This window comes from Rhea pennata, chromosome 28 (genome assembly GCF_028389875.1).
Source record: "Rhea pennata isolate bPtePen1 chromosome 28, bPtePen1.pri, whole genome shotgun sequence".
Lineage (NCBI taxonomy): Eukaryota > Metazoa > Chordata > Aves > Rheiformes > Rheidae > Rhea > Rhea pennata.
Window position 1 is genome coordinate 1,190,138 of NC_084690.1, and position 14,157 is coordinate 1,204,294.

The following is a 14,157-nucleotide window of genomic DNA, read 5'->3' on the forward strand; positions in this document are numbered from 1 at the left end:
ACATTATGGTATGATGGGAAGTCATCTAGCCATTGAATTACAGTGACATAAGCAGTCACCCTATTTCCCAGCACTACAGGTCAGTCTGCTCTTGAATGAATCCTTAATATGGCATTGTGATCTTGAGGTTTTGGCAGGATTTTTTTAAAATGTCTGGCTCTTGTATCAAGAACGTCTCAAATGAGCTTGAGTCTGGACTAGCTGCCTGCTTGCTTATCTCAGAATATGATGATACTGTGGGGGAGTGGTGTAGAGAAGCTGGCGTGCCTCAGGAAGCCAAGAATGTATGTTTCAGATTAAATCTAAAGAAGTAGAAAAAAATGCACGTTCAGTTTTGACTGGTATGTTGAGCTGGTTTGTGCAGCAGTTTGGGTTATAAATCGTTATCAGAGAATTGCAAATGCCTTTTCAAACACGGGAAGTATCCTAGTTAGAAAAGCAGGGGATCTTGTAGAGGTAGCGGCTTCCGATGTGGGGGAAAAAAACTTAATGTTGCTGTGATGGCGTGTAAGCTCAAAACTCCCTGAAAAGCTCATAGCAGAATTACCCTGACTCACCACTGCTGAAAACCTGAGAAAAACAGGATGACCTGAGTCCTGTGCCCAAAGAGCTCCTTCGTGAAGTTTTCTGTTTGGAGTAAACTTTAGTTCTGACATTACTTTTTAGTTTATGTGAAAGGGGGAAATAGTTACAAAGAAAGAAGAATACGTGAAACTGCAGTGAAATGTCATGTTGTTCTATGTTCTTTTTTTTTAATTGGAAATATTTTTTCAGTCTTTATAGTACTCTGAGAAATATGGAGACAATAATTTTGCTCCAAAGTGAAATAAGAGTTTTACATAATTTGGTTTGACCTGAAAATCAAAACAAAACCTACAGCTCTCTAGGAAATGAACTAGACATCTTAGCCACTCCTGCAATAGGTGAGGGGGGGGAAGGTGCCATATTTATCTGTAGGTGGACAGAGAAAAGCTATATGTTTTGACTGAAAAATATATGGAATATGGCAATTGCCCTTGGTGGGTAGGGGTATGCCTACAGGCAGGATGTACTGGTTGGGTGTTCTGGAAAGGGGAGTTGCGGGTTAATGGTGCTCACACATGGTCTGTATTTCTCTTTCAGTCAGATGGGACTATCCTGGCTATTGCCTTGCTGATCCTCTTCCTCCTGCTAGCACTGGCTCTCCTCTGGTGGTTCTGGCCTCTTTGCTGCACAGTGGTAAGTCCTTCCCATCCTGGTTTACCCGCAGTATTACTGATTGCAATGTGCCATTTCTGTGTGAATAAGCTGCCGACAGTTACATGCAAGCTAGGGAAGCCAATTTGCTGACAGATTGCAACAAGTCCTAAACCCTGGAGATAGAATAGCCTTCCACCTCTCTGAGCGTCCCTACCACGCTTCATCATGTTTATGTTGCTGTTGCATGCAGAGTTCTCCCTCATTTTTCTTTGATTAAAATAAAATGCAGGGCAGAAATCATTAATGTATAATAGCAATTCAGCATTTTCTGGGTGTGACCAGTGAAGGCTAGGCAGAGTTTTTAATAGGAAAGAACTGTGGAGTGGCTGTGGAACAAGATGGTGCATCTTGCACCGCTGATACTGTTTTATGGTGCTTCATCTCCCTGGCCTTTGGATTGCCTCCATGAAATAGAAACATTAACACACAGACCTTGTCAGAAGCCTTTCAGACTTATTGTGGGTCACAAAATGGAAATGGTTTGCTGAAGTGTGAGTTTCCGTGAATTTTTAGAAAGGAATAGCTTTTCTGAGCTTTCTAATCCCCCCATCAGCATCTCAGCGCTGGAGGACACCTTAAAGGGTAGACATGCTGAACCCAAGCTGAAGTCCTTGTTCTGCCTCTTGTATAAAGAGAAGACATTTTTAAGTCTCCAAATTTTTGCAAAACTAAGTTACTTTTTTCAGGCTCACCATGTCTGAAAAGCACTTTAAAATATCCAAATGGCAGTTTCACTTGAAGTAGACTGTGTTTTTCACCATGAGCGATATCTTTCATAGATTCAACCTGCAAAAAGGTTGCAGAATTAAAAAGCACAGTTACAGAGTTAGTTATTAAAAAAGACAGACAAAAATCAGAAGAAAACATTCAGAAAGAAGTGGTCAAGGGAGATGATGTGGAAATTGAGGGCCTTGAATTGAGAGACAAGCTTTTTTTCACTTTTGATCAAGCTATATGACTGCAAAGATGTGCCATGCTGCTGTATATCTTTCCTGACCATCTCTAGGGCTGCCTTTGCCTATGGAGATCAGAACAAGGACTGATCATTGTGGAACATGTAATACAGCAAAGCTCTGCTCTTGTGTTGAATGTTTGTGCTGCAAATATAGAGCAAGGATTAGGGATATACAGATGTCAGCAGAATTGAAGACTGGTTTTGGGTGTGAGGCTGTGTGTAACGTTTCTGATGCTTCTTTTAAGACTGTCCAGACTGGCTGAGGTTCCTGGGTCACTATTGTTCCCCCCTGGTTTTAAATCAGTTAGCGTTGTAACTTTATACCATATTGTACCAAACCTACGATCTGGCACTGAAAACTGTGAAGCCATGGAAACTGCAGGAGGTGGTTGTATTTGAGGATGAGTCTTGCAGTGAGTTGTATTTCTCTATCCAGAACAAGGACAGAAATCTCACAAGAAAAATTGAGTCTTTTATTTCTTTCTAGCTGGAAACACTAGGGATAGAATGCTGCTTTTCACAGTAGTTTGGCACCTCTGTCATGAGATGAAAACCAGAAGGGAAAACATATTTATGTGAACACTTCAGAACAGTTTAAAAAAAAAAGTTCTAAAAATGGATAAAGGATCGGCAGTGTGGTAGGTTGCTGAGAATTACTTATCTAAACTAGATGGCACATTCCCTGAGAAGTCTGGCCGTCATCTTCATGGGTACAACTGCATAGAAGTTGATGAAGGTGCACCAGCACAGAAGTTTATGATGGGATTTGGTTGAGAATTGAGGTGGAGCAGAGGAAAGGCCCTAAGAGATGCTGCCATTTTAAGGTTCTGTTACAGGACAGCAATGACGCTGATGTGAATAAGGCATAAATAAGAGAGGCAGGGTGCAGAGTAAAGAAAATATGGAGCTATGCATCGAGAAAGGTGCTATGGGACTGCTCCACTGAAACAATATGAAGTTAATGGTCATGTAATAGCTGTGCTTCAAGTGTGAGAAATACAATCCAGATAAGCAAAGCGGGTGCAGCAGAGGTGGGGTAGTCTGCTATCCACACAAAACATGGTAAGCTTAATGTTTTCCAGATTTAGGTTCTGTATTTAAAAAATTGATGCAGATAAAAGCTTTTCCTCACCTCTTTACTCCTTTACCTTCCACATTCCCTCTTACATAGCTCTCCAGCTGGGGACTAGCACACTGATATTTTCCAAATGTATGTTAAACACATTCCTTGACTTGCTGGAAAGATTTTAAGTCAGGAGCATGAACTAAATCTCTTCATCTCTCAGGGACAGCAGTCCAGTATGTCTGGAAATAGACCAGCAATTAAGATATCTCGTTGTGCATTGCTCGCTCCAAAATTTTGGAAAATTAAAGACAAATCTGTGGAGGGGTACCCAGTCTACTTGGTTTAGGGTGAGGAAGTGGAGACCAGAGGAACACTGCTTATTTACTTGTTTGGTAATGACATATCAAGGAATGCAGTGTTGTCAGAAGTAGAGAGTGAATTAAGGGCAGAGGAACTGGCTTGCACAACAGACAAGAAAGGCAAGCAAGCAATAACCTCTAATAATCAAACCACAGACCCAGAGACACTGCTGTGGATTCAAGCCGAGGGATGCTTCAGAGATAATTGTGTGTCCAGAGTGCGGGGAGTTTTTTCTTACCAAGAATAAATTTGTTTCTGTGTGACAAGCACATTTCTAAACCCTGAAATTCCTCCTGGCATGCTTTTTGATTAAATGGGAATCATTATTATCCAGCAGTTCTCCAGGAAAGACACCAAGCCAGCTTCATCTCAAGAGTAATGTGCTGAAGTCAATAGACTTACCCCAAGGGATTTATCTGGAACCCGGTATCTCCTTGGCACACACCCATCAAGAAGTGCTGTTTCCAAGTATATCCAAGTTTATTGGTCTTGGAACTATTCTGGGATGAAGTCTGGAATTTACCACTCAGTTTACAGTAGATACAATAGTTGCTTGGTGGATCAGACCAATAGTTAGGCCTTTACTGTGCCCAATATCAGTACAGGCAAAATTTCCCTTAACATATAAAAGCACTGGAGCCAGGTGCTGACCTCTGAAGAAGTTTCAAGGATATTTATTCAACAACTGCAGAAAAGAAAGCAACTCTGCTAAGCTGACATACCCAGCAATGTGCACATGAAAAGAATAATAGAAGATACGCAAGAGCCTCGATAGCAGGATGACTCTTCTTTCCCTGAGCAGAGCCTGTTTGCAAAGCAGCGGGTGCCAGATCCTTGCCCCACTGATATTAGGGGGCACTTTGCTATTGTCTCCCATTCCACCCCACCTCGCTTTTCTGAACGCAGGTAAACGGAAGGAATAAGAGAGCTCCTAAATAGCAACCGCTTGCACACACAGTTTTCTTATCTGCCCAAAGATGAAATTCACTTCCAAGGAGGAGGCCAATAAAAGGCTCAGGTTTGATACAGATGTAAGCCAAATAGGTAGAAAACCTCTAAAACAGTCTTAGAGGCTTGCAGGCACACTGTTAAATTTGATGTATCCAAACCAATTCGATTTCGAAGCCAATTTAGCAGTGTTTTGGATGTGTAGTGAAGCCATAATTAATGCAAAAGTTGGAAGGGCTGTTTATGCTAGGACAAGTTCACTGTGCCAGGATGCTGCAGTGCACAGAGCAGGAGTCATGCATAGACACTTAAACTGGCAAACTTAATTAAAAGGAGTTTTATTTGGGGCATGCATTGCATGTGAGCAGAGCCTGCATGAAAGATTAGCTGTGGCACAACTGAAATAGTTGCTACAGTCAATCAGTCCTGATCTTCAGGCTGAATCTTAGCTGGGGCAGACCAGGCGATAAAACACAGAGTGTGAGTGTAAACCTCTCCCTGGTGCAGCTAGGACTTTGAGTTGAAGCATTTCCCCAAACCCTCATTTATCACAGCTCCCTACAGCTTTATAAGGTAAACATGAGTCTTTGCCTCCCTTACACATCCATGCTGTGTGGCCAGGGGGCTGTGAGGTGCTGGTCTATAGTAATTGTCCATTCTGAATATTTGCATTGTCTTACTCATTTTTCTGCTGCTGCTTCTTTAAATACAGGGGTGTGGCTGGCATATAAATGAGGTGTTGGTATTTAAGCATCTAGACGCCAGTCTTAGTTTTATGCTGCTTTCTGGAAGGAAGCATGGAAGAACCCAGCAATTTGTTTGGCTCTCAGTCTGTACTGCAGCTGACCAAAAGTTTTGGAAACAAAAATCTGGATAGAGAAAATACAGTAAATGTATATTAAAAACACATGAAAAACAGCTAAACTAGAGGAAGAGGAGGGGAGGAAATGTATCAGTGCTACAGTAACCCTGAAGAGTCATAAAATTACAGGGTGTGTGTGTCAGCTTGATGGAGATTAGGAGCAAGGGTCCAGGTATTCTAACTCCCACCCACTCCCATACGCTCAGGAGGCAGCCTTGTCTCTCCTCCTGCTAGTTTTGTTGCAGAGAACTTGATTCCTGTGTCTATGTCAACAAGAGAGGTTAGCTGAAAAGTATGAGTTAGCTTTCCTGTTGGACATTGTTTACCCCTTACTAGTAGGTTTAGGAAGAAGGATATATTGTATTGCAGAGGATGGTATAGGGATAGGCTCCTGCTTGTATTAGAAACTATGAACTGTAGACCAAGTTTCCAAAGAATTAATGGGTGCTTAGAGCACACAGCGGATAGGAAACAAGTGAAAAGGAAATAGTCCTTTACCCAATTCATAAATAAACCATGAAACTCTCTGCCACAGGACTTAGAGGAGGTCAAAACTATAAATAAGTCCAAAAATGGATGGGTCAGATTCACAGAGAACAGATCCATTCGTGTTTAGGAACGACAAGGGTTGGCTTTGGTTTTGATTGCAGAGCTGCTGATTGCCAAGTAGAGGCAGAATCCTTCATATCTAATTCTGCATTGTTTTCATGCATGACCCTTGTTCTTGCTGATGTTCTGCTCCATCTTAAAGCAGATGCACTTCATGTTGCCCCTACTTATCATATAAAACTCCAGGGAAAATTTCTGAGTATGTGTTTGCTGGACACTGCAAACTGGTGGAGTTTTCTACTCTCCCAAGATGGAAAATGTTCTAGACACATTCCTGGAGTATGGAAAATCTGGATTCAGTGTGTTCTCTTTGCTTATGCCTGAATGGCTGAAGAAATTGTAGGGCAACAGAAAAGCAGTCCTCTGCAACACTTCTAAGCTTCCAGGAGGTGGCTAATAGTATTGCTCTGCTTTTACACTGGGTCATTCAGCAGAACTGTCTGCTCCTTTGTGCACCTATGATATCAAGGCATGTCAGCTCACAGAGACCTGTGTCAGTCGCGTGTGTCTTGAAGTCTTTGATGAAAGGTGAAAGAAGCACTTCATCCCACAGTCCTTTACTACTTAAAAACAAGTTGTAAGGGGTTTTTTATAGCACAACAATGATGCAGAAACCCTTTGGTATCCCCCACCTAGCAAGCAAATATGGTTGATGAATGATCATAATTTCCCTCTTTCAAACATAGGGACAAAAGATACAGTTGCAGCAGCAGTAACAGAAATGGCTTGGGGTTATCAAAACAATTGCAGCACATGTGAACAAACACTTTGGCTTTGCCAAGCTAAACTAGGCTAAGCATTTTGCTTGGCCAAGCATGCTCCCAGCCAATTGCGTTCAGCAGGTCCATGTGTCATCTGGCGAGGCAGAGGGAAGGCAAGAGTGACAGCCCAGAGCAAAATGTGGTGGACTCAAACCTTCTGTGCCAGTACAGGCTAAATCCCCACCAGGTTTCCTGCAACAGCATTTTCCTTCTTGCACTTGAGTAATCGTTTCCGTTTCTGAAGAACGAGCAGGAGCAAAGCACTGCCTTCTGGCTCTGGGACCTTGCTGTTCCTGCTCAGTGTTTGTTTGGCTCACTTGCGCATGACGGGACAAAAACCCCATTCACTTCACTGCTAAGAGTACCCCAGAGTAAGGGTCCCGTGTGCAGGCACAGCTGTAACTACAAGGATCCAAAATGGAGAAAGAAAGGATTTGTACTGTTTATAGATCAAAAGCCTTTCCAAACCTGGACAGCAAGACAGAAGATATATTTTGTGCATGACTTGAACTTCCAAAGTTCCTACAGGCTCAGGAGCACAGATGACCAAATTCTTAGCATCTCCAGAACTGTCCAAACTAACCAATCTGTGTCATGAACTTACAGGGTGTTCAGCTGCTGTTAGAAGTAATACACACATGAAAGTAGCAGTAGTCACTTCTTCTTCTTCTTGGCATGTATTAGATAAAACTTGATCTGTTCATAGAAATGGGTTAGTGTGTGTTTGTGTGTCTGTGTTGCAAGAAAGAATACAAATACATGGAAATCGCACTCATCTCTTCATTTCCAAGTTTGTAATCTCAAGAGTTTCAGCGATACTGGCTAAGAAGTTGCATCTGAATCTTTAACTGGACCAAGTTTATTGGCCAGATTATCCTGATGTTTCATGCCAATGCAAATCAAGAGAAACTCCATTGAAATCCATGATGTTACACTAAACTAATACCAGAGGAGGGAATAAGGCCACTTCCAGTGGGGCATATTTTGGATCAGGTATCTGGAATTTCTCATTATCTGGTGGTTTTGGATTAGGGATTTTGACTCAAAAGGAGGTCTGCTACAGTGTCACCCATCACAGTGGCCAGTAACATAAACACACCTGTAGTGTGGCTAGAAAGGTTTTCTGTATGTTTTGATACTCTGTATGTGCTGTGTATTTGTCATGTTAAGAAGCACGTGTAAGAGACTGTGTTGCCTCCATGTTCTTAAACCAAGGAGCACCTGATAACTCTCAATCTCCTCTCCAGAAAACGGCATCCTATTTGATGCAGACCACTTCTCACCCACTCAGAGTTGAAGTCTTTCATCAAAGCAGTTTGCTAGTCTAACCCTCTGAGCTAAACAAGCTTTTGTGTACTCAGAACACCCTGAGCATGTGGGACATCAGAAAGTGCTGAGCAATGGAAGGCCGGGCAAATGGATACTAAGATATATATATAGGATGTATGTATGAAGCTGTGTAAATGTGCCTAGAAAGCTGAACAGAGTTAGATCCTAGAGAGCTTTTCCTCTCTCCAAGGTAATTCAATGCCTTGTGCTGTCAAGATGGCGTCCTGCAGAAGGAATTGCAGGACCAGCAGAGATGGCCAGAGACAGGTAGAGGCAGAAGTCTGCAGCCATCATTGCTCCAGATTGAGCTGTAAACAAAAGACTGAGCCAGCCCCCGTCTCCTCCCTAGCCAAGGGCACATGCTCTTTATTAATGGCCACATTGCATGACTTGGGGTTTGCAGAAGAAAATAAAAACAGTGAGCTCATCAGAGAAGGAAAAACATGAGTGAGAGGAATTGTTGTAAATATTTATATCTTCAGGGCCTTTATGCAACTGTCATTTTCTCCTTTTACATTTAAACAACCAAGCTGTTATTGTTTTGGATGGTGATTTTTTTTTGAAGGGCAATTTTTAGGCCTACACATCTGCACCCCATGTCTAGGCAGCCTCTACACCTAGGACACGGTCCTGAGAGGGACTGGAGACACTCGCTATGTCTCTAGAGGCACTCAGCACCTTGATAGCATCTGACTCATTGCCTGCTGTGTAAAGGAAGAACTCCTTCATCCAGATAGACTTAAAACTCCCAAAGAAGATCCATCCCTGGGGCAATTGTATTGACACGACTGGCTGGATTTAATCTTTTGACTGCAATAGCTTTACACCAGGGGTGCATCTGGTGTAGGGGTGAAATGTTTGACATGCCTGTATGCAACTGCCTTCCCTCTGGAAGGCTTTCTGTTGCTCTTGGAGTGGAGGGCTGTGATAGTAGCCAACTGCCTGCTGAGCCTCAGATGCAAACTTTTTGCATGAAATAATAGCCTCACGCCCACATAAACTTAAATTGTTTCTATGGAGAATATCCTGGACCAGTCTAAAACCTCACCCTGGCTGCTTTATTAGTTAGAAAAGTTGGGAGAGTCTCAAATGCATATATATGCATTTGTCTATTTTTTAAAAATCTTATGAGAGTGGAATAGCTTGACTGTTTTTCACAAGAGCGTAAGATGGCATGGCATTCTGCAATGAAGTATTGGCCTGGCAGACAGGAGGCTGAGAGTTGTTACTGGTTTACAGTGCTTCCAGGGCATCTCACTTCACCTTGGTTTCTCTTTCCAATGTTTGTCTGTTTAGGCTGTGAATTATTTGAGGCAGGAACAATATGCATATGCAGTGTCCGGTAGAACGAGATGCTGATTCTAGCATGGTCGTTCAGGTGAAACAGTGATTGCTATCAGTGTTGCTCAGGGCCAGCACTGACTATTGCTCCCACTGGGATTGGGAAGCTAGAGAATCAAGGATGTATTTCTTTGAATTTACTGTGACCTCACACAGGGCAGGGGTCTCCTAAAGAGCAACATGAATCCAGAGTTGTAATTAGGAAAGTCTGTATGGCAGGCCTTTGGCATGCCTCCTGTTTCCCCCTCACTCTTAGTGACCCTGACAGGGTCCATGCGCACACAGGCATCCTGTAATCACACAATATCATAGCTAAGTTCAGAGATGCTCACAGCAGCATATCCACCCTTTTTTTTTAAATGACATTTGCATCATGCTAAAGAACAAAATACAGATTTACCATTCTGTTTCTCTTTGATCCTTCTAGATCATCAAAGAGCCCCCACCGCCTCCTGCAGAAGACAGCGAGGTAAGTGACACTGACAATGTGATTTCTGCAGTGTTTAGGACAAAGTTTTCTTCAGCTTTGTCACAAGAGGTCATGTTTCTGCTGGATGGCAGAATATAGACTACAGCAGGAAGTTAAGCGTTCATGCTCTGCCCAATAGCAGTTTAGCTAACCCAGGGACATTTTAGCTGATGTCTCCCATGTGTGCTTTGCTCTGGTCCCTTTGCTTTACCCCAACACAAGGTAGAGATCTGTTTTTTGTTTATTTAAGAGTGATTGTAGATCCATGCATACAGATCCTCTCCAGGGCGCAGGGAGGGAAGGGGGACAGAAGCAGATGGTTCTTTGGCTTGGTTGGAACAGTACTACAGACTTTGATTCACAGACGGGACAGCTCTTAAGCATATGTTTAACTTTGAAGTTAATGGAACCTAAACATATGCTTAACTGCCTTTCTGGTATGGCACAGTAATGATTTTGGTGTTTTAGCCTACATAATCACTCTTGACAGCCAAGTGCTAACTCACAACACTGATCTCATGGACTTTCTGCTATGAGCAAAGGAAGAGTACAGCAGCCCTTAATCTTTGCAATTGGGTCAAACAGCGGCCCAGATTCTAAACAGATGCAAAGATTGATACAACCATCTGAACATTGGAAGAGCTGCGCTGGCAGGGAGAGTTTTAGTGGAGGGAAACAAGAAAGCAACATTAAAACCTTCAACTTAAATGTGCTCATTCTTTCTACGTGAATCCAGCAACTAACTGGTTTAAAACTACATCGCTGTTACTTAATGAGTAGATTCTCCCTAGAAATATGCCCACTTTTCTCTCTACCTCTTTTTTATAGCATCCTACTTTCAGCACACAGAATCTCTTCCTTCGCTTGCACTGTTTTGCACGTGGGATTTCGTTGAAAAGTCACTGGGCTGTGTCCAGGGCACACTGAAGTCAATGGGAGTTTTTCCATTGACTTCACTGGAGTTTGGATCAGTTCCTCCTAGCTATGTAAGTGAGAGAAGACTTAGATCCATGCTCATAGTGATGTGGTTGGTTAGTTCCCTTTGCTTTTTGTCTCTGGAGAGAAATTCATTGCCTGCTTCAGCTTGCAAGTGAAAGTTTGCTGAATGGAACCTCTCCCTGCTCTCCATAAAATCTGGCTCGGTAAGTGCGCTCTCTGCCAAGGCAGAGGCCATTAAAGCTCAGTGCTCTGCAGTGTTAATAGGTCGAATCCAACCTAGCTTCTGCCTGCACTGATCACAATGAAATAGTTCAGGGCAGCTGGAGCTGAGGCCAGTACTGGAACATCCATCTTGGTGACACTTGTTCCCTTTAAAACAGACTTGAAGCAAAACTCCAAATCTGAAAATTCCTAGACCCAAAGGAGACTTGCATTTGGATCCATGCACTGCTGAAGGCATCCATCTCTCAGAATGACATGTCAACCTATACCTCTATATACAGACGTCTGACCCATTTTCCTAAGTAGTCATTTCTGTTGTTTGAGCTGTAAATAAATCCACCAGCTTTGTCAGCTTCTATCCTCTGAATGCAAAGGAAAATATTAACCTAAAATTGCACATGCTCTGTTCTGCATCACACATGCCTCCAAGCTAAGGGATTCAATTGCTGAAATTAATTAAAATACATCATTCTGGAATGCTGGCTCAGTAGCAAAGGAATGGAAGGGGAAATTGCATCTCTGCAATGCAAGGGGGGAAGGCATGCCTGTAAGGGGGGCCTTTTTTCAAACCAGTGAGTTCTGCAAAAGCAGACCATTTGCTGCAGAATAGACCAGTCTCAGCAGATAAGTTGTATTTGCCTCAAGTTCAGTTTGGTTAAATTGGTGTAACAATTTCTCTGGACGTGTTACAGTTTCTCTGAGCCCTGAATCTGATAGCGAGGAAGAGTCCATGGAGTATTTTGGTAGGAATGGTCTGCTGTTCATCTGTTTCAGAGCTTTCCTTGAGTAACGTGTTTGCTGCTGGCCTTCTCTTTTAAACTAGCCTGGTCTTGTACTCTGGAGAATGTAGGGCAAATCCTCTTTATACAGAACCAGTGTGTCGCTCTTCTTGCTGTTCAGGCACTGAAAAATTGCATTAATCTTAGATCTGTAGTTTACCTGCCTCCCCACTAATACAAGACAAGTTCTGTGTAATACATGGGCTAATATTCTTACTGTTTCAGGACCACAGGATAGATGACTGGTTATGTGCCAACATTGTAAGGACTAGTTGGATAGTAATTTGACATGTACATAATTTGACATGTACTTTCTACTAGAGCCTCTCCTCAAAACTCAGTACTCAGTTACCCTAGAACCACCTTATAGAATTAAAAGCCAAAAGAGCCCTAAAAAGGTGTAAATGTAGTTTGTACTATTTTAGAAACCATCAAGCATCAGAGCAGTGTACTGATGGCTACTGTAGACAGGAAATCACTCCAAAATTTTTCAGATCCAAACAACATAAATTCTTTAAAATTCAACTGCACAACTTCTCTCTCACTCAAAAATTAGTAGGACTTGAGGCTGTAACTCTCACTAGTGGGAAAAAATGGCAGAAGTTCTAAAAAGATGTGTTTTATTGCTCTTATTTACTCTCATAGAGCCTGGTCCAGAGAATGGGACTAGCAGTAATATGATGCTTTCACGGAGGACTGGATACTCCACATTTTCTACTTTGCTGAAAGCAAACAGAAAAAGGACAGGATTTTCTTCAATCCATTTTTTTACATGTTCTAGTTAGCTTTCCCCCTGCAGAAAACCCAGAATCTGTTCATCTCCAGCGTGAGAGTGCGAATCCCGTAAGCAGCAGCATTACAGTTACAGTAAGTTTTTTTTCTTCCCTCAAAAATCTTGGCAAAAATAAGACGAGGAGTTCTTGCATCAGCAGAATAAGGAGCTGAGGCCCATATATTTTTGTGTTGCAAGGAGAATGCATTATACTGTAACAATGAAGGGAAAGCAGCACTGCTGTCAGGAACTCTCCAAAGGTTTTATTGAACTCTGCTTTAAAGCCTTTTTGAGACATACTGGACACACACTCACTGCTGGTGAAGGAAATCATTATTAGCTAGAAACTTCCAATTAATTCGATCAGAAATTGCAAATATTGTCAACTTACTGCTGTGCTCCTTAGACAACACAGGACCCTGGAGGAGGTTAAGCCTGGATGAAGGACACATGGTTTTACTTACAGCCAGGAAAGATCAAGTTAATGCCAATCGGAAGAGGTGAATGCCTTGAAGAGCCAGTGAGCACCTTTCTGGCCTGTGATTGACTCATTGATGGTGAATCAAAACCACATTCTTCTACCTCCAGTGCACAGGAAGGCTCTTTCTAGCCCTGTCGGAGGAAGACACAGCTGCTTTTATTCATATGTCCATCACCTTCAGGCTGAGCTTGTTGGAACAATTCTTATTCAGCTCAGACCAGAAGATTACCGAGAGGGTGAAGCTGATTCTCATAGCCACTTTTACATCAAAAAAAAGACACGTTGGAGGGCTCTTTGCAGCTTGCAACAATTTCCTATCCACTACCTGACCCATGCCAAAGATCTGTTAAAAATCTGTTCCACAGACTGTAACTGCAGTTAGAGAGTGTGTAAACTGGAGCGCTCCAGAGTATCCCCCCGTCTTTTCATTGCTTCCCTGCTCTATAAGCAGAGACCAGGCAATGTTAAAATATACTACCGTAGCTTCACTTTCTGTTATTGCAGCCCTTTCTCCTGCAAAAGGGATTCAGAGACACAAAGTGCCCTGCAGCCTGGCAAAATCAGGCAATAATCCTACCAGATGACCAGAGCATACCCTCTTTCCTCATCGCTCAGACCTGCTTTTTCCATGCTGCTCTAGCACCCAAGCTCCACAGTCACCCCAATGTGGCACCAAGGCCAAGCCACCAACCAGCCTGTAATTGGATAATCCTTATGTTTGTTGTCATCTTACCCACATCCACCAAAGCAAACATGCACAAGAAAGTCTTGGAGAGAAAGGATCACTCAGCAACACATGTTGAGAATATTGAATGCGATTATCATTTTACAGGAGGCCACCATGAAAAGGCAGAATTTAACTCACTACGTGGCAGCTATTAATGAGCCAGAAGATGAGACCTTTTTTTTCAGCTTGAACCAGTTCAGTCCTCTTGCAAGCTAATCTTTTTTTCCCAGGCACACAATTGCGTATTCATGAAGCCAAAGAATGACTGACAGCGATTCATCTGCTTTCGGAGCCTCTG

General features: G+C 42.6%; 1 protein-coding gene across 1 annotated transcript in view; it reads left to right on the forward strand.

Annotated features, from left to right (window-relative positions):
• ANTXR1 (ANTXR cell adhesion molecule 1) overlaps nt 1-14,157 on the forward strand; it is a 101,266-nt gene that overhangs the window by 56,122 nt on the left and 30,987 nt on the right. Inside the window, exons 13-14 of the mRNA XM_062596852.1 lie at nt 1,123-1,218; nt 9,898-9,939. Coding sequence (XP_062452836.1) covers nt 1,123-1,218; nt 9,898-9,939 — 138 coding nt within the window. The remainder of the gene's footprint in view (nt 1-1,122; nt 1,219-9,897; nt 9,940-14,157) is intronic.